General features: G+C 42.8%; 1 protein-coding gene across 1 annotated transcript in view; it reads left to right on the forward strand.

Moving 5' to 3' along the window:
• The window catches only part of LOC145410971 (irregular chiasm C-roughest protein), a 237583-nt gene that overhangs the window by 191472 nt on the left and 22524 nt on the right, over nucleotides 1-23587 (forward strand). The window contains exon 12 of the mRNA XM_080281026.1: nucleotides 2619-2803. Within this exon, the coding sequence (XP_080137152.1) occupies nucleotides 2619-2803 (185 nt within the window). The remainder of the gene's footprint in view (nucleotides 1-2618; nucleotides 2804-23587) is intronic.

Here is a 23587-nt window from a genome sequence, read left to right on the forward strand (position 1 = left end):
CCTCCTTAGTGAGAGAGAGAGAGAGAAAGAGAGAGAGAGAGAGAGAGAGAGAGAGGGAGAGGGAGAGAGAGAGAGAGAAATGGAGGGAGGAGCGGGAGGGGGAATAATTTATGATTGCTACTTCAAGCTGAAGACAATCAAGGCTGATTCTCTCTCTCTCTCTCTCTCTCTCTCTCTCTCTCGTTTCGTTTCGTTTCTTCAGTTCTGCCTGATAAAGGGAGCGGTGGCCCCTCCTTAGTGAGAGAGAGAGAGAGAGAGAGAGAGAGAGAGAGAGAGAAGGGGGGAGGGGGAGGGGGGTAATATATGACTGCTATTTCGAGCTGAAGACGATCAAAACTGATTCTCTCTCTCTCTCTCTCTCTCTCTGACTTGCTTTGTATGATTGATGCGTGCGCGCATGCTAAAGGAAAATCTTTGACTGGGTATACAGTTATATATGTATGCGAGCATGTTTGCAGTGCAGTGAAAACACAAAGTCCATTCGCCTTCCGTGGTGGAGGTAATGGAGTCTGTCAGAGAGAGAGAGAGAGAGAGAGAGAGATGGTGTGTGGGAGGAGGAAGGTGAGTGCCTGGGTGCAGTTGATCACATTAAGAACGCTAATGCTCCCGAGTTTTAACTAAGAACGCATTACGCAGTCTTCTTTGTCGTCCTCGTCTCGCTCTCTCCTTTGTCTCCAGGCCGCGGGGAAATGAGGCGGAGGTGTCGCGGGAAGTGAGGCGGAGGTGTCGCCTGTGTGCTGCAGTTAGGTCAGGGCTGTAGGGGTTGATGGGCTTTGTCTTTTTTTTTTCTTTTTTTAATCAGTATTGTTCGTAAATGTGGAAGTAGTAACCCATGTGCATTATAAATTGTGTCATTACATAGTTACTTGGTTGGCAGGGGTCGTGTTGGTAGGTGTTCTCGTTTACCTTGGTCATTATTAGTAGTTTGGTATGATTACAATTTGTTTATGGTGTTACACTGATACAAACTATACATACTTCACTGATCGTATAATGTGATGCCTTAGTATTACACAGAACCCATACCTCTATGGTCGTGGAAGTATAGCATATGGAACAAAGAAATTCGCCCACACACACACACACACACACACACACACACACACACACACACACACACACACACACACACACACACACACACACACACACACACACACACACACACACACACACACACACACACACACACACACACACACACACACACACACACACACACACACACACACACACACACACACACATTGTTATACAAATTGCTGGCAGTAGGCGTAATCGAAATTCACTATTGTAAGAAGGAATTTAACAATTTTTGGGCGGTCTGTTTCCATTAATTGGTCACATCGTTAATGAAGAAAATATAATATCTTAGTCATCTATGTCCCTTATATGAAGATGATGATGATGATGATGATGATGGTGGTAGTGTTGATGATAATGATGATGATTACTGGTTTTGCCCGCCGGTGCTTTGATCATATTTCTGTACGCTTCTGAACACGTCGCTTTCATCATTTAATCATATCACCATAATCTGCTCAGCGTTTTTTTTTTTTTTTTTTTTTCCAGATGCATCTCATCCTCTCATGCGCTTCCATGCTTTTTTCACCACCTCATTTTCACCACGTAATCACATCATCAGAATCTACTCAGAGGTTCTCTCATTCCCCATCTCGCTTCTTCCTTCATTCTCACCTTGATCCCCCCGTCGCACCTTCTCTCACCCCCATTCCCCTCTCACCTTTGTCTTCATTCTCATTCCCTCCCCAGTCTCAGCTCTCCCTTCACTCCCACACCCTCCCCGTGCTGCATGACCCTTCACTTTCTTATCGTCAAATCTCACCCTTAACTCACTGCTTTACTCATCACACCTCTCCCCTTACTCTCAGTTCGTACCTTCATCATCTGACTCCACCCTTCACTCTTACCTCACCTTCATACCACCCTCATTCTCTCTCTCTCTCTCTCTCTCTCTCTCTCTCTCTCTCTCTCTCTCTCTCTCTCTCTCTCTCTCTCTCCCCTCCCGTATGTTATCTCTTCGTATCACAATTTCTCCTCTTCATCTTATCTCCCATTTTAATCGCCTCTCACGTCATCTCGCCCCACCCTTATATATTTACTCATCTCATCATCACATTTGATTTTTGCTCTCTCTTCCCACCAGTTTTTTCTTTTCCTTATTAAGAATCCTTGTGTAGTCGACAGGCATCATCTGAGCCCTGTCTTCTTTCTTCCCTCAGGAGCCCCCCAGGTCCTGCAGTATATAGTCGAACACAGAATGGAGGTGGAAAAATGACAAGGACGCACATATCCAGATCATCTTCTTTTGTTGTATCTTTTTACTATTTTTTTTTATCTCCCCCATGAATACCTTGTGCAGCAAATAGACAGCATATAAGCCCACGTCGTCTTCTTTCTTCCCCCAGGAGCCCCCCAGGTCCTGCAGTACACGGTAGAACGCAACGTGGAGGTGCAAAAATGACGAGGATGCACACATTCAAATCTTGTTCTTCTTTTGTTATATCTTTTTACTATTTTTTTTTATCTCCCCCATGAATACCTTGTGCAGCAAATAGGCATCATCTAAGCCCTCGTCTTCTTCTTTCTTCCCCCAGGAGCCCCCCAGGTCCTGCAGTACACGGTAGAGCGCAACTTGGAGGTGGAAAAGGGCCAAGACGCACACATCCAAATCGTCTTCTGCTCCGATCCCCAGCCCTCCCGGACGGCGTGGGAATGGGGGTCCTTCCAGCTCGAGGCCGGCCACGATCGCGGACGCTACAAGGCCGAGAATCTGGCGCAGGTACCTTGCTTCTCGTGAGACCAGCATGGGGTGACTTGTGGTTCGGGTTGGGGTGACTTTCAAGGGGTGATGACTTGTATACTCATTTCACTTTAACGTGGCCTAAAAGTCACAAGAGGTCATGACTTGTATACTCTTCACTTTAACTTGGCCCAAGACTCTAAAGAGATGACTTGTACGAGTATACTTTTCTTTACATGGCCTAAGAGTCTCAAGAGGTGATGAACTTTATACTCTTTTCACACTAACTTGGCCGAAGACTTTCAAGAGGTGATTTGTATATTCTTTTTCACTTTAACTTGCCTGAATCTTCCAAGAGGCGATGACTTAAGTACTCTTTGCAATTTAACTTGGCCTAAAATCAGTCTTTCCATCTTGAATGCTGTTTTGTAACAAGATTAACACTAAAATATGGTGTTAATCATGAGAAAGTGCTTAAAAAAAAAAAATGTACAGACGCAGTATTGCCTTATTTCCGTCACTGACCTACATACATCGATCTAAAGGACAATAACTTGGGCCAAATTAAGGTGAATGAAATGTAGTTCTCTTTGGAATGACTTGTTACTTGCAGGATGACTATTTAAGCTCTTCTCAATTGACGTTTGATTTATTCTGTTCTTCATAGCTACAGACTGTTATAGCTTAGGAAATATATATATATTTTTTTTTTTTTTTTTTTTTTTAAAGAGCTAATTGGAGGGGTTAAATACAGCCTTCACCATCCCCTTCGCACAAGAGATCTTTCCTAAGCTGAGTACAATCGCCTGGAGGTAGCAAAAATAAAATACAAATAACAGCCTCGAATTGAAGGGGATAAGGATTACTCGGCGGTTCTCCTGCAGGTGATTTATAATTCTTAGAGGAATTATCTCTTCTTGAACTTCAATCCAATGATGTTTTTTTATTTCATTCTTGCTACCTCCAGACGATTTTATTAAACCAGGGAAAGGCTGGTCTTATTGGAGAGGTTAATCAAGGTTATGTTTTAACCCATCCAGCTCTAAAAGTCTCTCTTGAGCTAAATAAAATAATCTGGCAACAGCAAGAAGGAAAAAATGGATTATGTTATCGGAATTTTTCTCTTTCTCTAAAGGTTCACTTGTCATGTTTCGTATTATTTCTTCAAGAGCTGACACTTGGATCTTTTGAAGAAAATTAATGACTTGTGGTTGTTTTTTGGAATCGTATGTTAATTTAACCCCTTGAATCCGATTACGTCTTTTTTATAGTTTATTCTTGCTTCTAGGCTGTTTTGTTGACAAAGGAAAAGTTTCTTGTACTGAAGGGTTAATGAAGACGGTATCTAAAGCCCTCCCAGTTCGAAAAATCTCTTAAGCCGAAGAAAGCTATATGGAGACAAGAATAAATTATACAAGACATTCTTGGTCTGAAGGGTTTTGTTTGAATGATATGTCAGGATAACTTGGGGAATATTGTGAGGGAGTGACTGGTTCTTTAATGAATGACCTTTTATTCTTAGAGAATGCCTTGTTCTATAAGAGGTGATTTCCTTTTCTTGTTTGAAATGAATATTGTATTTTTTTTTCAGGTGACTTCAGTTTTGGATGACATTTCTCATCCAGATGACCCGTTCATTTAAAGATCATAGGTTATTCATTTAATCTGGCTGTTTGTTATTATAAAGATATTTATTTAGGATGTCATTTTTTTTAGGATGGTATTCTTGTTTTAAGAATGTGGGCTTTGGTTGGAGAACATTTGGTTCTGTTGGATATGACCAATGGCTCCTGAGGAATGACTTTGGGTCTCTCAGAGCAGCGGCTTTTAACCATTTGTGCACATATAGGAAAGTAAATTTTCAAAAACTGATTTGTGACAAGGAACGTTACAAAATACTTTGAAAACCAAAGAGACGAGAACTTCAGGAAAGGCTAAGAACCACTTTCCTGTGATAATTAAACTGTTTTACAGATTGCGTGGGTTAGTTCTTCAAATGACGCGTCCCTTTTTTATTACCATTGATTTCACTAAAGAGTGATTGATATTTTGTTTGTGAAGTTTAATAAATTTGGTAAATTACTTTTACTATGACAGTGTTTTGTCGTGTATAATATTACACCCAATTTGTTACTTAACCTGTCACGTCCCGAGCTATTTCGCACCTCCGACACCCCCCAATCCCGAGGTATTTTCGAAAAATTTTTTTTTGGTTAAAACCTCCGCTTTTGGTGAGAAACATCGAAATTTCATAGAGAAATCGCCCACTTGAGGTTTAAAATACTCGATCCAGTTAGCAGTACCTCCTTACCTGACTGGGTTTTCTAACAGGCTGGCACCAAAGAAAACGAGTTCTATGGGAGGGTTACTATTTCACACCACTCATAAACAGTATTTATTTATTTACTTGGTATGAATTTATATGTAGTACGAGAGTATATTGGTTTTCAAACAGTATTATAGCCATTATAAGCATTGTTTCACTCACTAACTCATCACCATACCTGACCTTCTTTTGCCACATTACCTGATCATCATTTCTGACTGTTTCTTCCTCTAATGCTATGTAAACTTTGTCCTCCACATTGTCATCGATTGGGGAATCACTCTGGCCCTGAATGTCTTTATTGGCCAGGTCACTGGTAACAGGTGAATTGCCGAGACAATGGCGTGTGGGGGGGAGGGGGAGGTTATGTGGTGTAAGGCATTGTCCCTGCTTGGCATCTTGTAGAGGAATAGAGGAAGGTGTCCCGTGTATACATACGAAAAATCACGCACGAAAATTGAAAATTGTGCAAATTAGGGACCTTGCAATTGCACGACGTACCAGTACGTCGTCGGGACTGGCAAATGCAAAATGTTGCAACGTACCCATACGTCGACGGGACGCGGCGGGTTAAGGAGGTTAAGTACGGGAGGTTCACGGGAAAACAATTCTGAGGTCAGATACTTTTTGGTCTGTCATAGAAGTGCAACAAACGAACTTTTGGGAGACGACAGATCTTTTTGCAAGGTGAGGTGTGTTTTTTGTTAAACAGTGAAAGCAGTTCTTTTGGAGGGACGAATTGAGGACGGTAATGGAATCTTTGAGGTTGGTTTAGTGACTTAAAGATTTATTTGAGGTAATAACAGTCCGTGAAGGGAAAATGTGAAATTCATTAAGCGAAGTTCTTTTTAAGGACTGCGGTCTACGAATATCGGAGCATTACCAAGGTACCTAAAGAACAAAAAAAAAAAAAAAAGGCCTGTCCCAAGTTACCCAATTCGAAGTTTTGAGCACTTGGGGTCCGAAGCAAGGATACCGTAGTAAAAAATAAATGAGGTGAGAAAACGAGCGGTCCTTCTTTGACATTAAAAATAGATAAACAGATATTGATTGATTGACTGATTGATCAATAGATGTATAAAGAAAGATTATATTTAAATTTATTTTATTTAAAGAACTACAGTAAGTGTATTAAGATCACTCCACTTGAACGATATTTGTATGCGATTTGTTTCCAGCCTCATCCCACTCAGTCACTGCTTTAACCCTCGGTAGCACCAGCAAGATTCAAGTATTCTTGGTGCTGGAGGAATGAATGGCAGAAATTATATTTTTCCTCTTTTTATTTTAGTTTGTGCGTACTCCAGAATTTCCAAGAATTCCCAGTCTTTCGTCAGATTTCAGGTTCCTTCCACACACAGTATCGCCTTGGTGAATGACAGCATCTTATTACAACATACTTTACAATATTTTTACTCTGTCATACTTTATATAACACTTTACGGTATTTTAAGCTTCATACTTTATACGCTGGCGTACCTAACCGACCTTTATATACTGTATATCTTCTCTCCGGTATATGGAAGTCTATCTATCTATTGCCAGATGCCATAATCTCCCTTAATGGGTGGCCATTTGACTTTGAGTTATTGGTTTTATGGGGAGGGGCACTAACCTCCCACCAACCCACTTGTTGACACGTAGGGAGCACGTATGGGTTGGTTATATGGTTACCACCCAGCGTTGTAAATGGTTTCTAGGCTTACAGGAAACCATTTGGCTTGCCATTCAATGTAAAGCCACCTGTAAAGGAAAGAAGAGCAATAAGAAGTGACAGGAATGATGGGAGATATAGGAAGAGAGGAGGGCAGGCACAGAAAAAGAATAATAAAGGATAAGGAAGAAGTAGGCAGCACATCAAGTGAGTGGATGATGGTCGCCACCGATGGTCGCCACCACCTAAGTCACAGACTTTAAGTGATGTATAGTATTTTCATTTAGGTTCATTATTTTTGCCGCACTCACACTAACGAGCACTTCAGTTTTTCTATACAATATGTTTACATTCTCCAGTATTTCCCAAGAGTTCCTAAGTATAAGAGACTGTGGCCCTTCTTGTCAACATCATCGAAGTCGTTCTTCATTTTTCTTATCCCCTTCCCCCCCCCTCATCTTCCCTCTTTCCCCTTCCCCTTCATCCTCCTTCTTTCCCCTTCCCCTTCTTCTTCTGTCGTTCCCCTTTCCCACTCGTCCTCCCCTTCCCCTTCCCTCGCCCTCATTCCCCCTTCCCCTCATCCTCCTTTTCCCCTTCCCCCTCTCCCTCCCTCTCCCCCTCCCCCTCCTTCTCTCGTTCTCTCTCCCCCTCCCCCTCCCTTTCGGTAATGAGCTGCATAAGAGGATTTTTGTCCCACAGATTATTTTCTTCCTCAGGGTGGATACGAATTACTTTTCCCTCAAGCTGGGTGCAGATGACCTTTTTCTTAGTGCGGATACAAATCACTTCTTCGTCAGTGTTCGATACTGTACTCTTTGTTGCTCTAATTTGGCCTAGAATCGCCATCTCTTCACCGTGAATTTGGAGCTATTGCAATAGATTAATACTAGAATATGATGCTAACCGCGAAGAAGTGCGACGGAAAAGATGTTGAACTGCAGTATTGTCCATTTTTAATGAGATGCGTGAAATAAGCAGCGGAAGAACGAAAATCTGGGATCTACGCAGCCTTTAAATACCGGCACCTTTTTTTTGTTTGTATAGGTGAATGAATGTACGTTATTTGTTTCTCCAAAGTAAATGCTGTAAGAGTAACAGTGAATCCCATGTTAACGCATTCTGAGCGTTGGGGCTTTAGTTAGACTACGGTAGTCCAGAGTACAGTATTTAAATGCAGGAGAGCAACCTACGCCCCAGTCAGCGTGGGGGAGACTTTCTGTACTCCTCCAAAGTGTATCTAAATTGACATTTCCCTCAGAGGTGGAATGAATTTTTAAAAATCGATTTTTCTTATCTTATTCTTTCTCACCCTCCCCCCCTTTTTTTTAAGTAATGATATTATTCTTTTCCCCATCAAAGAAGATATGCCTGATTTTCTTCCGTAGGTTGATAAGAATTACATTTCTTCCTCCAAGCTGGATAATTTACTGTTTTCTTGCCCAAGGTGGACGCGGATTACTTTTTCCTTTAATGTCATTGCGAGTTACTGCACTTCTTTCTCAATGGTCGATGCAAATTGCTATACTTTCTCCACCAAGATAGGTGTGAATTTACGTACTCTTATCTCCATTTTCTGTGCGACTTAATTTACCTTTTTCCTCAAAGTCGATACGAATTATTGTATTCCATTAATGTCACTCCGAATTACTATACTTTTTCCTTCCAGTATAGTGGGAATTAGGCTACTATACTTTTCCTCCAAGGTTGGTGCAAATTTCTGTCCTTTTTCTTTCTAAGGTTGATGCGCATCCAAGATTGGTGCGAATCAGTGTAGTTTTTTCCTTTGAGGTTGGTGCCAGTTACAGTACGTTTTCTTACAAGGTTGGTGCTAATTACGTTTCTCTGAGAGTAGTTACAAAAAAACCATGGTGTCCTCTCGGCGGGTGGGAGTCACTATTTTCGTCCGTAAGGCATAACAAATATTTCTCATCAGAATGGGAACAGATTAATTTTCCCCGAAAGTTTATATGACGTCATTTTCCCGCCCGTGGAGATTATTTTAGCAACTGAAAAAGAAAAAATAAATGCAAAATACACATCGTCAGCTGCCAGTGACTGTCTTCCCGATGCTCTCTTTTTAGTTCTCCCCCTTAAAACTTTTCCCTGTGATCTTTTTCGAGGCGAGATGGCATGCCGTCTTCTTCACGAAACTTTCCACGATGCCTTCTTTGACCTGCATGATGTGTTAATGGGTGAGTTGGTGTTGAGGGAGCACGAGAGGGTTGTTGTTTTTTGCTGCTGGTAATTGAATTTGGAAAATTGCCGATGTGAGACGGGAATATTTACCTGCGAGTGTTATTGGTCGTATTTCGGCTCTTTGTGTGTGTGTGTGTGTGTGTGTGTGTGTGTGTGTGTGTGTGTGTGTGTGTGTGTGTGTGTGTGTGCAGATGCAAGAAACGAAGCAGGATTAACAGATAGGTAATACTGTATAAGCACCAGATGAGAGAGAGAGAGAGAGAGAGGCGCAATAAACAGACACTCACTCCCCATCTTGCTTCGCCCGTCCCTGCAATAGCCTGCCCCTACACAGTTAGTTCTACAAGGGTTACGAACAGACACAGACACATATATAGCAGACACACCAACAGCAGATACACGTACAGCAGACACAAGAACGGAAGTCACGTACAGAGGACGCACGTACAGCAGACACACGGACGGAACTCACACATAGCTAAATCAGATTGTGTGGAGATGACAGGGGCGAACTAGACTTTATGGTACTGAGAGAGTAAGACAGGGCAGAGAAGGGCAGACATGACGGCAGAGTGGATATGATACTGGATACAAAGGGAAGAAAGCAGAGTTTGAAGAAGGACAGTACAAGCACGGAGTATCGTATTTGTGACAGCTGAGCATTTATGTGGCTATACTATTGTTACCTTAACTCGGCCCAGATTTTTGTCCTTCTGTAGCTTGTTTCATGTAGCTGAGTGGCAGACAGTACTTCTACATCCTTTCCACAGTACTCACTCGTTACTAGCACCATCATCTTGTGTTAATCAGTTATTACAACACAGTGTTCAAGATGGAATGATGGCAATTTAAGCCAAGTTCGAGTCTAATTCTCTGTTGCAAGAGTTAGCCAGTATTCTGTCTCTCATGTACACTTGATCAGCCTAGGAACTGGCTTGTTCAGTTTGTGTGTTTTTGTTTAGACGTCTGGAAGTTAACTGATAATGACTTATTTCTTAGGTGGTGACAGTTTAGCAAGCTCCAGGCCTTGTGTTCGTACTTATTTGAAAAAAAAAAAAAATTAGTTTATTATAATGGTATATTGATTAGATGCAAAACTGAGTACAAGGCAGGATTGGCACATAGCAGACAGAACAGAGCAGGTTAGGACAAAGATGACAGGAGCAGACTTGAAAGATACTGAAAAGAAGGGGTGGGAAGCAGAGTTTGGGAGAGTACACAATCTTATCACGGTTATAGCAGACAGGGTAGCAGGTTGGGGCAGACATAACAGTAGCAGAGTATGTAGGATAGTGAATACATGAGCAGATTTGTATTTGGGAGTCATAACCCAGGATTAGCATCATTAGAGCAGATAGACAGAGCAGGTTAAGGCAGAGATGACAGTTTTACAGCAGATATGAGGCTGAAAACAAGGGAAGAGTCGCAGAGAGTTCTAAGGCTGGAAGAGCACTAAACAGGCATGACAGCAGAGTAGTTTAGAAATATCAGACGCTGAGCAGATACTGCTGTAGATGGGCAGAGTCTGTGCTTGTATAATAGTAAGTGAGCACTGAGCAGACAAAATAGAGCAGACTATCACGGACATGACGAGCAGGTATGATGGTATAAATGTGGAAAGAATAACCGAGTTGGGAAAAACATGGAGGAACTAACACATGAAGAACAGAGTAGAGCAGACATAATAGGCATAAGGCAGCCGTGATAGTAACAGCAGGGGGAAGAGAGCATAAGATAGGAGTGGCATAGTTTAAGCAGACATTACATAGAGCAAATCTGGGTAGGTTAGATAGACGTAGAGCAGATGGTAAAGGTGACAGGGGCAGAGAGGAGCTGAGTGTGGAGGGGGAGGGCGTGCAAGAAAGAATCATCGAAATCAGAGCAGAAATAATATCTATAAAGCAAAGTAGGTCCAAGTCCCGAGACATCTTAATACTGAAGGAAATAAAAAGAGCAGACAGAGACGAAGCAGAGAATCCTGATCTGAAAACACTATGAGATTGAAATAATTTGTACGTTGACTAAGCAAAGGCAGACATCGTTCTGAGGAGGTTAATAAACAGATCAGACAGTGATAAAGCAGAAACAGTGCTGAAGAAGTTAACAGAGCAGACAGGAGTCACGCGGAAACAGTGCTGACGGAGTTGATAGAGCAGACAGGGATAAAAACGTCATCACACTGAAGGGATTATTACAGCAGGCAGGAATAAAGCAGAAACATTGTGCTGAAAGAGTTACTGGAGCAGAGACATAAAGCAGAGGTGGTGGAGATCCCTTGGTTGGTATGCAGACAGTGCCTTGCTGTCGTATAACCTTGGGATATACAGACGCCAACTTTTATGCTCTCCCCTTCTTCTAAACCCTCCTGCAACTTTTCTTTTTCCGCCATATTTTTCTGTCTTAGCAGCCACACACACATCACGACTGTAAAAACCCACGAGAGAGAGAGAGAGAGAGAGAGAGAGAGAGAGAGAGAGAGAGAGAGAGAGAGAGAGAGAGAGAGTTATATATGTAAGTCAGAGAGGGGGTAAATACAGACAGATAGGCATAAAGAGGAGAAGGTAAATATGCATACGAAGACAGACAGACTGAGATAGCCATGTTTGAGGCTTGAGTCAGGTAGAGAAGTTCTGAAGTGCATAACAAAAAGAGGAATGAAGAGTTGTAAGAAAAACGTTAAGAATATTATATAAGGAAGATAAAAAGTAAAAAAGTTGAGAAAATTCAAAATACAAAATAAACAACCGAATTATTTGATCATGTTCATAATCAGTGAACATGAAAAGGGGACGTGAAGTTTAAAATTCGCGCAATATTCCACCTCGAAAGAGTAACAACGATCTTAAGGGAAATAACAGTGGTTTATAGTGAATCTCCTGTAATCGGCTTACTATAACTACACTGTAATCCCCATTCTCAGTGTTAGCCAGTCTCGTACCTATGTAATCAAGCTGTTAAGGTTAGACACGTTACCCCTGGCAAAAGTATCGTAAAGAATGGGATAATTCTGTGAACAAAATGGAAAAGTGCGCTAATATTTAAAGCACGCAGCCGAAAAATAAACTTGTTCTAACTCCTAAGCCAAGTTATTTCGTGTCTGGTTTTTCGGAATATTGTTGTGGTCTTGGATTATGTAAATGTAGGAAAGTTTGCAACGATTCCTGGTACTAAAGGAAGGGTGTTTGACTGCGCTTGGCTGTTTCTGCGCTCGTGTGCAAACCTGGAACACACACACACACACACACACACACACACACACACACACACACACACACACGCTGGTGCAGTGGTAACGTTCCCGCTTGCCAACTGGTGGACGGGAGTTCGCGCCTCGCTCAGGTTGCGAAAAGTTTCACTGACGAAGTGGGTGGTTACTGTCCCCCTTGAGCAAGGAGACGGGTGTGTGCGTGTGTGAAGGTCACAGCCTTGCCCTTAGATCGGACTATATGAGCTCTCAGCTCCCTTCCGGGAGGGTAAAAGCTGATCATCACGACCATCAAGTGATCCTGACCGACCCGGTGAATTACACACACACACACACACATTTTGTTTCCCGGTTATCGTATAAGCTGTGGCAGTACCACAACAGCCAGATCCCGTTGATCATTCTGCGGTTTACTCCAAATAATTTGTTTTCCGTCTCTGATAGAAAACACAAAATTAACTTAAGTATAATTTATTGGACTTTCTGACCACCACGTGGTGGTCAGAAAGTCCAATAAATTGGATTGTTTACTCTCCCAGAGTATGTGGTGAAATGCTGAAGCATGGGGGAGAGATAGTAGTAGAATGGATGCGGAAGATGTGCAGATTGGCCTGGGAGGAAGGTAAAGTTCCGGATGATCGGAAGTCAGGTATAATAATTCCCTTGTACAAAGGGAAAGGGGAAAAAGAAGTGTGTGGTAATCATAGGGGCATTGGTCTTCTTAGTGTAATAGGAAAAGTATAAGGTAGGATACTTATTGATTGAGTTAGGGAAATAACAGAGTAATTAGTTGGAGAAGAACAGGGGGGCTTTAGGAAGGGAAGAGGTTGTGTAGATCAGATATTCATTCTTGGATCTTTAGTGGAAAATTGTCTAGAGAAGGGAAAGAAGTTTTATGCGCCCTTCATGGATTTGGAGAAAGACAAGGTGGAAGTGAAGTTAGCATGGGAGTGAAAGATAAAAATGGTAGATTACTAGTGGAGAAGGGAGAAAAAGTGAGCAGATGGAGAGAACACTTTAAGGAATTGTTGAACATAGAGGATGGAAGTAATGCAAGTATAAGTGGCTGGGGAATGGCTGGGAGAAGGAGGGAGGTGAGAAGACAGGAAGAAATCAGTAGGATAGAAGTTGTGGAAGCAATGAAGAAAGTTAAATCGGGGAAAGCCCCAGGAATTGATGGGATGTGTGGTGAAATGCTGAAGCATGGGGGAGAGATAGTAGTAGAATGGATGTGGAAGATGTGCAGATTGGCCTGGGAGGAAGGTAGAGTCCCGGAGGATTGGAAGTCAGGTATAATTATTCCCTTGTACAAAGGAAAAGGGAAAAAAGAAGTGTGTGGTAATCATAGGGGCATTTGTCTTCTTAGTATAATAGGAAAAGTGTATGGTAGGATACTTATTGACAGAGTTAGAGAAAGAACAGAGAAATTAGTTGGAGAAGAACAGGGAGGCTTTAGGAAGGGAAGAGGTTGTGTAGATCAGATATTCATTCTTAGATCTTTAGTGGAAAAGTTTCTAGAGAAGGGAAAGAAGTAGTATGCGGCTTTCATGGATTTGGAGAAAGCATATGACAGGGTGGATAGACAAGGATTGTGGAAAGTGTTAAGAATGTATGGAGTAGATGGGAAGTTGTTGAATGCTGTGAAGAGTATGTAAGATGGTGCGAAGGCTGCAGTGCGTGTGGATGGTGAACTAAGTGAATTTTTCTCTTTGAAAGTTGGGTTGAAACAGGGATGTGTCATGTCTCCATGGTTGTTCAATCTGTACATGGATGGGGTAATAAAAGAGGTACAAGGTAGGGTAGTGGATGTTGGAGTGGCCCTGGTGAGAGAGGATAGTGTTTGGAAACTCCCTGTACTGTTGTGTGCAGATGATACTGTGTTGTTGAGTGAAGACGAAGGGGAGCTGCAAGGCTTGGTGGATGAGTTTGGGAGAGTGTGTAAGAAACGGGATCTGAAGGTGAATGTAGGGAAGAGTAAAGTGATGGTCTTTGAGAGAGGTGAAGTCAGTGAATGTACAGCGAGATTGGATGGTGAGGAATTGGAAAATGTGACTACGTTTAAGTACTTGGGTAGTGTGATGAGTAAGGATGGAGGTTTGTAGGGTGAAGTGCTTGAAAGGGTACAACAAGGAAGAGCGGTTGTTGGTTCCTTGAAGGCAGTGATAAGAAACAGGGAAGTGAGCATGGAAGTGAAAAAGTTACTACATGACAGTATTGTGATACCAACTCTAACGTACGGAAGTGAAGCTTGGACGTTGTTGGAAGGACACAAGTCAAGAGTGAGAGCAGTGGAAATGAGTTATTTAAGAGGAGCCTGTGGAGTCACATGGAGAGACAGGCTGATGAATGAGGATATAAAGGAGCGTTGTGGTGTGGATGTGGATGTGATAGGAAGCGTTATGAGGAACACACTGAGGTGGTTTGGCCATGTGGAAAGGATGGAGGGTGAAATATTGACGAAGAGAGTGTATGTGAGTGAGGTGGAGGGGGGAAGAGGGAGGGGGAGGCCGAGGAAGAGATGGAGGGATGTGGTGGAGAGGTATATGAGAGAGGGGTGTGAGTTGGGAGCAGGGCAGTTAAATGGCGGGGGACAGGGCGACTTGGAGGCGATTTGTTTGTGGCCACCCCAAACGGGATTGAGGCGTCTGGCAATAGATAGATAGATAGATATGACAGGGTGAATAGACAAAGATTGTGGAAAATGTTAAGAATATATGAAGTAGATGGGAAGTTGTTGAATGCTGTGAAGAGTATGTATGAGGGTGCTAAGGCTGCATTGCGTGTGGATAGTGAACTGAGTGAGTTTTTCTATTTGAAAGTTGGGTTGAAACAGGGATGTGTCATGTCTCCATGGTTGTTCAATCTGTACATGGATGGGGTAATAAAAGAGGTACAAGGTAGGGTAGTGGATGTTGGAGTGGCCCTGGTGAGAGAGGATAGTGTTTGGAAACTCCCTGTACTGTTGTTTGCAGATGATACTGTGTTGTTGAGTGAAGACGAAGGGGAGCTGCAAGGCTTGGTGGATGAGTTTGGGAGAGTGTGTAAGAAACGGGATCTGAAGGTGAATGTAGGGAAGAGTAAAGTGATGGTCTTTGAGAGAGGTGAAGTCAGTGAATGTACAGCGAGATTGGATGGTGAGGAATTGGAAAATGTGACTACGTTTAAGTACTTGGGTAGTGTGATGAGTAAGGATGGAGGTTTGTAGGGTGAAGTGCTTGAAAGGGTACAACAAGGAAGAGCGGTTGTTGGTTCCTTGAAGGCAGTGATAAGAAACAGGGAAGTGAGCATGGAAGTGAAAAAGTTACTACATGACAGTATTGTGATACCAACTCTAACGTACGGAAGTGAAGCTTGGACGTTGTTGGAAGGACACAAGTCAAGAGTGAGAGCAGTGGAAATGAGTTATTTAAGAGGAGCCTGTGGAGTCACATGGAGAGACAGGCTGATGAATGAGGATATAAAGGAGCGTTGTGGTGTGGATGTGGATGTGATAGGAAGCGTTATGAGGAACACACTGAGGTGGTTTGGCCATGTGGAAAGGATGGAGGGTGAAATATTGACGAAGAGAGTGTATGTGAGTGAGGTGGAGGGGGGAAGAGGGAGGGGGAGGCCGAGGAAGAGATGGAGGGATGTGGTGGAGAGGTATATGAGAGAGGGGGGTGTGAGTTGGGAGCAGGGCAGTTAAATGGCGGGGGACAGGGCGACTTGGAGGCGATTTGTTTGTGGCCACCCCAAACGGGATTGAGGCGTCTGGCAATAGATAGATAGATAGATATGACAGGGTGAATAGACAAAGATTGTGGAAAATGTTAAGAATATATGAAGTAGATGGGAAGTTGTTGAATGCTGTGAAGAGTATGTATGAGGGTGCTAAGGCTGCATTGCGTGTGGATAGTGAACTGAGTGAGTTTTTCTATTTGAAGGTTAGATTGAAACAGGGATGTGTCATGTCTCCATGGTTGTTCAGTCTGTATATGGATGGGGTTATAAAAGAGATACAAGGTAGGGTAGTGGATGTTGGAGTGGCCCTAATTAGAGAGGGCAGTGTTTGGAAACTCCCTGTACTGTTGTTTGCAGATGATACAATGTTGTCAAGTGAAGTCGAAGGGGAGCTGCAAGGCTTGGTGGATGAATTTGGGAGAGTGTGTAAGAAACGGAATTTAAAGGTGAATGTAGGGAAGAGTAAAGTGATGGTCTTTGAGAGAGGTGAAGTCAGTGAATGTACAGTGAGATTGGGTGATGAGGAAATGGAAAATGTGACTACGATTAAGTACTTGGGTAGTGTGATGAGTAAGGATGAAAGTTTGGAGGGTGAAGTGCTTGAAAGGGTACAACAAGGAAGAGCGGTTGTTGGTTCCTTGAAGGCAGTGATAAGAAACAGGGCGGCGAGCATGGAAGTGAAAAAGTTATTACATGACATTATTGTGATACCAACTCTGACGTATGGAAGTGAAGCTTGGACGTTGTTGGAGGGACACAAGTCAAGAGTGAGAGCAGTGGAGATGAGTTATTTGAGAGGAGCCTGTGGAGTCACATGGGGAGACAGACTGACAAATGAGGATGTGAAGGAGCGTTGTGGTGTGGATGTGGATGTGATAGGAAGCATTAGGAGAAACACACTGAGGTGGTTTGGCCATGTAGAGAGGATGGAGAGTGAGAGACTGAGGAGGAGAGTGTATGTGAGTGAGGTGGAGAGAGAGATAGGGAGGGGGAGGCCAAGGATGAGATGGAGGGATGGGGTGGAGAGGTATATGAGAGAAGGGGGTGTGACATGGGAGCAGGACAGTGAAATGGCGGGGGACAGGGTGACGTGGAGGCGATTTGTTTGTGGCCACCCCGTATAAGGGATTAAGGCATCTGACAATAGATAGATAGATAATTTATTGGTGCACTCTACTTGTTGAGCGCCGTATCTCACCATGATTGGTCAAAGTTTCCATTTCAGTTAAATAGAATGTAAAATTTTATAAAATCACTCTATTAGCCTACTTATAATTAACCAATCATTATGAAATTGTGTATGTAGCCTGCAGTAGGTAGTAGTGGCCAGGACGGTTCATTTCGAGCCGAGTCGAGCCATATCAAACACTCGTGCTATTTAAAGCTTTTAGATGAAGTATGGAATGAGCATACCCAAGATTTTCAATACGGATCGATTATTTTCTTTCAGCAAGATCAAGACAAAAAGGGGTAGCAATGAATCTGAGCGGTACGGTTTTCACTGTTAGTTGATTTACGCCTTTTAATTAACCTTCTTATCTCTCAAAAATGTAAACCAGTGCCATACAGGATCACATGTCTTAAATGAAAAGGGGTTAGGCTCTCTCTCTCAAAAATGTAAACCAGTGCCGTGCAGGATCACATGTCTTAAATGAAAAGGGGTTAGGCTCTCCAAGTGAATTACTTTGCGAGCAGCGCCGAATCCAACGTACTGACCTTTAAGGCAGCCGCTTTCCTTCGTATAAATTTGGGGTTTTCAAAACGGTTCAGAGGTATCATCCGGTTCAGTATATCAACGATACGAGTACTTTCGTTCTTGTGCATTTGAATTTACTTTGCGGTGCCACGATATATTTATTTATTTTTTCGTAACTCCTGTATGTGTGATTAGTTTTTGTATTGTGTGTGTGTGTGTGTGTGTGTGTGTGTGTGTGTGTGTGTGTGTGTGTGTGTGTGTATGTGTGTGTGTGCGTGTGTGTGTGTACAGGAGCCACCACCACCTTGTTTACAACTGACGAAGAGACGCAAGTTTGGTCGTAAAGCGCAGCGGTTGTGGACCTTCTGCCACTCCACTCACTGCCTTGCCACTCCATTCCTTGCCCTGCCTCTCAGTTCCAGTCCTTGTTATGCCTATCCATCCCCTCCAGTGCCACTCCACTCCACTTCTTGGCCTGCCACCTTCCTACTTCATTCCACTCCACTTCCCATACTGCCATGCCACTCCGCGCCACCATTGGCAATCCACTCCACTCTTGTCATTCTGTTCCACATTGCTTCACGCCACTCACTGCCTTGCCACTCCACTCCACTCCCACCCCTGCCACATCACTCCCTTTAATTTCACGTCTTCTCCACTCTTATTCCACTACTTTTACTGCATTCCTTTTCCTCAGTTCTTGTCCTTTAACTTGTCTTCTCCCACTCCATTCTACCCCACTCCACCCCTGTTTCTCCATCCATCTCCACTTCTCACTCCATCCCTGTTTCTCCATCCTTCTTCACTCCCCACTCCACCCCTGTTTCTCCATTCCTTTCCATTCTCCACTCACTACACTTTGTTTTCCACTTTTTCCTTCATCATCCATTTTTTATCCTTTGTAATATTCCTCCTTCAATCCCAGTAATATCTCCTTCTTCAGTTACTTTATTCATTTACTTTATTTGTTACCTTATTTAACCCTTTCAGGACGATGACATTGTTTTATATTTTATTTTTACTAGCACTGGATTATTATTATTATTATTATTATTATTATTATTATTATTATTATTAACTTACGAGAACATCCTAGTACTGCAGAGAGTTAGTCAGGTCTATATACAAACTCTCATAGCGTAAAATTTCTGTCCCTAGTTGTATAAAATCGTATATAACTAAAGTAAACATGAAAATAAAGGACGTCATCGTATGGAAGGGGTTATGGTAGAATGAGCTCCAATATTTCGTTTAGATGCTTTCACCCTACAGTACTGTCCAGAGGGCTTTTTTTTTTTTTTTTTTTTTTTTTAATGCTACCTCCAGACGATTTTGTTAACCTTATTTAGAATTTCAGGGCTGGAGCGTTAGTTCTAGCCCTCTATGATTCGCTCACTGCTGAATGAAATCGTCTGATGAGAGAGAACACAACAAAGTACATGTGCATTGATAGAATTTTAGCTTCTCTACCCTTCACACACACACACACACACACACACACACACACACACTATTGCAGACTCTTCTTGCATACTGCTTCTTGTACGATTTATTTATCCTTTCTCTTATAGCTTTATTGGAAATCCACTTATCTCCCTTTGCCTCCTCCTCCTCTTCCTCCTCCTCCTCCTCCCCCCCATTTCCTTTCCTTCACCTTCTTCCTCTCCCACTCCTTCTCCACCTTCTTCTCCTCATTCATTTTGCCCTTCATCTTCATCCTTCTCGTCCCTGCAACTCCTTTTCTTCCCCTTGTTTCTCCTCTGCTCCTTGTCTTTTTTCCTCCTTTTCATCTTCTTCCTCTTTTCCCATCTCATCCATTTTCCTTCATTCCTTTTTCTCTTCTGTCATCTCTTTTGCATCCATTCCCTTTTATATTCCGCTTTTCCCCATAATTTCATTCTCTTCCTCTTTTCCCATCTGTTTCATTTCTTTCTCACTTTCTTCTCTCCCCCTTCCCATTTCTCTCTTTTCTGTCCTTTCCTTCCCTTTTTATATTCCCTTCCTTCCTCTGTTTCTTTCCCGTCTTTTTCGTTCCCTTCCTTTCTTCCTGTCTGTTTCCCTCTCTCATTCCTCTCTTCTCCTCCCCCGCTTTTCTCATTTTTGTCCCTTCCCCTTTCATTATTCCCCTTCCCCCTTTTTTCCCTTTCTCTTTTTCCCTCTTCCACTTCATCTTCCCCTTCCCTTTCTTCTATTTCTCCCACTCCCTCGGCAGACTTCCCATCAAGCGTGCGTTGAGTGGAGTAATGCTAGTTTCACACCCCCACACAAATGCTGGAACTCTCACCACACCCTCCCTATCTCTCACCAGGATTACCTCTTAACCCGCGGAGAGAGAGAGAGAGAGAGAGAGAGAGAGAGAGAGAGAGAGAGAGAGAGAGAGAGAGAGAGAGAGAGTTGTAAATGTGTCCTTACGTGTAGGTGGAGAGAGAGAGAGAGAGAGAGAGAGAGAGAGAGAGATTGTAAATGTGTCCTTACGTGTAGGTGTATAGACATATAACTACCATAAAAAGGAGTTTGGAAGAGGGGCGATGGACGTCTTATGAATTCTGTGTGTATATGTATGTTGCTTGAGTATAAGAGAGAGTTTATGTATGTACGGCATGTGTGGTATGTGTGCGCAAACGTGTAAGTACAATAAGTGTGAGTTTATGTGAACGTCTGTGAATGAGTGTGCGCATGGTTGATTTACGAGGTGCCAAGATGGATCATAACAAAAAGTGTTGCGGATCACTCGTCCTGCATGACCCAGCTGTGTGCCATGTTGCCAGCATCAGCAAATGAAGTTCGCTGTTCCTCACGCTGTATGGTGATGAATAATTAATGCAGCTGGTGAACGAAATTAAGAAAACGTACGATATTTAGCTTTAGTTGACCTTAAGATGTTCAGTGTCATTAAAGTTTGCAAAATTGAAGTTACGATTTATTTGACAAGGAAACAGTGAACGAAGTTGATCAGAAGGCAATAAAGGAACATATATTTGAACTTTGCCTGTTTGTTCATTTACAGATTGCAGTATCGAGTAAGCGGTGGAACTGACAAGCATGCAGTGGTGATGCATATATGTGTGTGTGTGTGTGTGTGTGTGTGTGTGTGTTTTGTTCGAGCTGGAGGTGTTGAATATCGTTGTCATTAACTCCAAAGCTACTGGAAATCTCCCCAAAGCTAAAGAAATCGCCAGGAAATGCTAAGAATATACAAAAAGACATGGTATTGAAGAAGTTGAAACACCGGTCTGATTGGCATGTAGACAGTAGGAATTAATAATGGTCCGTGGTAATTAAAAAAAAAAAAAAAAAAAAAATTTATCCCAACCTCAGCTGTTCGTTTGACACGCAAATATTCAGTCACTCCATAACAGTTTACAGTATTAAACCAACGATGTAATTGGCAAGCCGGCAATTTTCACGCTATGTTTTTTAATGGATATCCGGATCTCGTGGGTGGTTTTTATCTGTCTTTTGTTTATATATCATTTCCGCGCACCGTAAACCTCCTGGCAGAGAGGGGGAGGCAAGTCATAACAAGGTGTTTACTCGCCCCAAGTCTTCTTGGTAAAAAGATGCACTTACTTTTTATTTGGTTTTCCTCCTCCCTCCGACCTTTTTATCTCACTTTTCTCACCTCCGTCTCTTATTACAGTTTTCTTATTTTACTGAAGTTTTCGTCTCACTGCTTTTTAACCACGTCTCCTCACTAAAAAGATTCACTTCATTTTTATTTGGTTTTCCTCCTCCCTCTCTCCTTTTTATCCCAGTTTTCTCCTCCATCTCATCTCTTATTTCTCTCCTTTTTATCCCAGTTTTCTCCTCCATCTCATCTCTTATTTCTCTCCTTTTTATCCCAGTTTTCTCCTCCATCGCATCTCTTATTTTATTAATTTCTCATTTTACTGTTATTTTCGTCTTGCACAACATTCAGGCAGTTTTCCTCTTCCCTCCCACCTTTTTATTTATATTTTCGCCTTCCACCTTTTGTAATGACGTTTTCTCCACCCTGCCACCCTCATATCTTTCCCTTTTTGTCAGTTTTCCCCAACCTGTTTATAATTGAGCCTAGAGCCTGTTGACTGCCTCGAGGAAGTTGGCTTTCAGCATTTACATGTTAAAGTCTGCGGTTGAAGCGAGCCGTATTTATTCAGTGGATCAACCATGCCGTCAAGAGGTGTAATCGTATAGTAAAATCCGGTGACAGCAGGAATTAACCCTTTGCCGGGCAGGTTTCTTCTCGCAGCCGAATGAAATCGTCCGTTACTGAGAATGACGTGTCTAAGTAATAATTTTCCTCACAGAAGGGTAAAAAAGAATAATCTTTCTGAAAGATTAATAACGGCAACGGTTACTTGTACGCCGAATAAAATCGAATTGCAGTACCAGAATAACATACCCAGGCATTCCGGGGTACACAGAAGGTTAAAGCAGGCCAATTTCCTTTTTTTTTTTTTTTTTAATGGCATTGATAAAGCTAAGTGAAATCGTATGGTGTTACGCAGACTACAGTGCCTTATTGGTCATGGGCACACGGAGGATGACGCTATTGTATGAGGGTGGGAGGGGTAGGAGAAAGGTAAATCATGAACATGGTAAGAACCTACGAATTATAATATAAAGTGTTGTGATATCTGGTGAGAGGAGAGATCTTTACTGAGTAGGGACGGGCCTGGAGATTTTTTTCGATATTAACCACCACAGGATGCGACGCTGAGTAGTAAGATGTGTAAATCAGGCTCTTCATTCCTCTCTCTCTCTCTCTCTCTCGCTTATGATCATCTTTCTTCAGGTCTTCCTCTATCACTCATCTCCATTCGTCCTCTCAGGTCTCCTTTATTTCCCCCTCTCTTTTCTTTGTTTTTTAATCCTCTCCTTTATTATTTATTCACCTTTTTTCCTTTGCAACGTCCTATCATTTTTATGCTTTCCTGTATTTCCCCCAGTTCTCGCTTTCTTCGCCTCTCTTTCTTGTCACATCATCCCCTTTTCATTCCTTTATCTCCCTACCCCCTTTCTTACTCCATCCCCACTCTTCCTCCTTTCCTTCCCTCTTGTCAGATCACATAACGTCTGTTTTCACGCTACCGTCTCACCTCATCTGCCATTACACTCATTTTCTCCTTTTGTTCGTCCTTTCCTCCTTTTCTTCCTGTCTTCCCTTTCACATTTTTCATCCACAGCTCTTCCATACCTCGATCTCGTTCTTAATCCTCCTCTTCCTCCTCCTCCTCGGTTCCGTCCCTCCCCGAGTTCTTTCTTTCTTTTTTTTTTTTTTTTTTTTTTACCTTTACCTCCCCTCCCTTCCCCCATCCAAATTTTCTCTCCCCTATCATTCATCCCTCCTCTCTTCCGTCTTCCTCACTTCCTTCTTCCGTCTTCAGCCCCATCTCTTTACTTCCCTCGATCTCTCTTCCTTCTTCCCAGCTGTTTTTTTTACCTCTGTACCTCCCCTCCCTTTCCCCTCATGTTTTTTTCTCTCCACTCCCCTCCCCTCTACCCTCAGCCTCGTACCTGGTGTTTTGCCAATAAAGCTGTGGGACTTCGTATTTAATTGGGTGTGTGGCCTGCGGGTCTTCACTCTAATTGGGGTGAACCTTGGCCTCTCCTGAACACAGTTTTATTGTATAACCTTAATTGGGGACCCTTTTATCATCCCCACCTGCCTCCTCCACCCCTCTCCTCTTCACCTGTCCCCTCTTCCCCCTTCAACTCACCTGCCCCTCCACCATCCTTCTCCCCACCTGCATTCTCTGCCCCCTCCACCTTGTCTACCCATCCACTCCTCTCCTCCCCACCTGTCTCTGCCTCTATCCTCCTCCCCATTCCCCATTCATTACGGTCTCCTTCCTGGCTCCCTCAGATTCCCCCATCTACCCCCCTGCTCCTTCCTTTTCACCCCCTTCTGACCACTCCTCTCCCCTCTTCCTGCTCCTTACCCCTCTTCCGACTCCTCTTCCCCTTCCCACTCCTCTTCACTCTTCGCACCCCTCTCTTCCTTTCCCATTCCTCTCCCCTCTTTCGACTCCTCTTCCCATTCC

The sequence above is a fragment of the Coenobita brevimanus genome, chromosome 87, assembly GCF_032717465.1.
Source record: "Coenobita brevimanus isolate Jiangsu-jjx chromosome 87, ASM3271746v2, whole genome shotgun sequence".
NCBI lineage: Eukaryota > Metazoa > Arthropoda > Malacostraca > Decapoda > Coenobitidae > Coenobita > Coenobita brevimanus.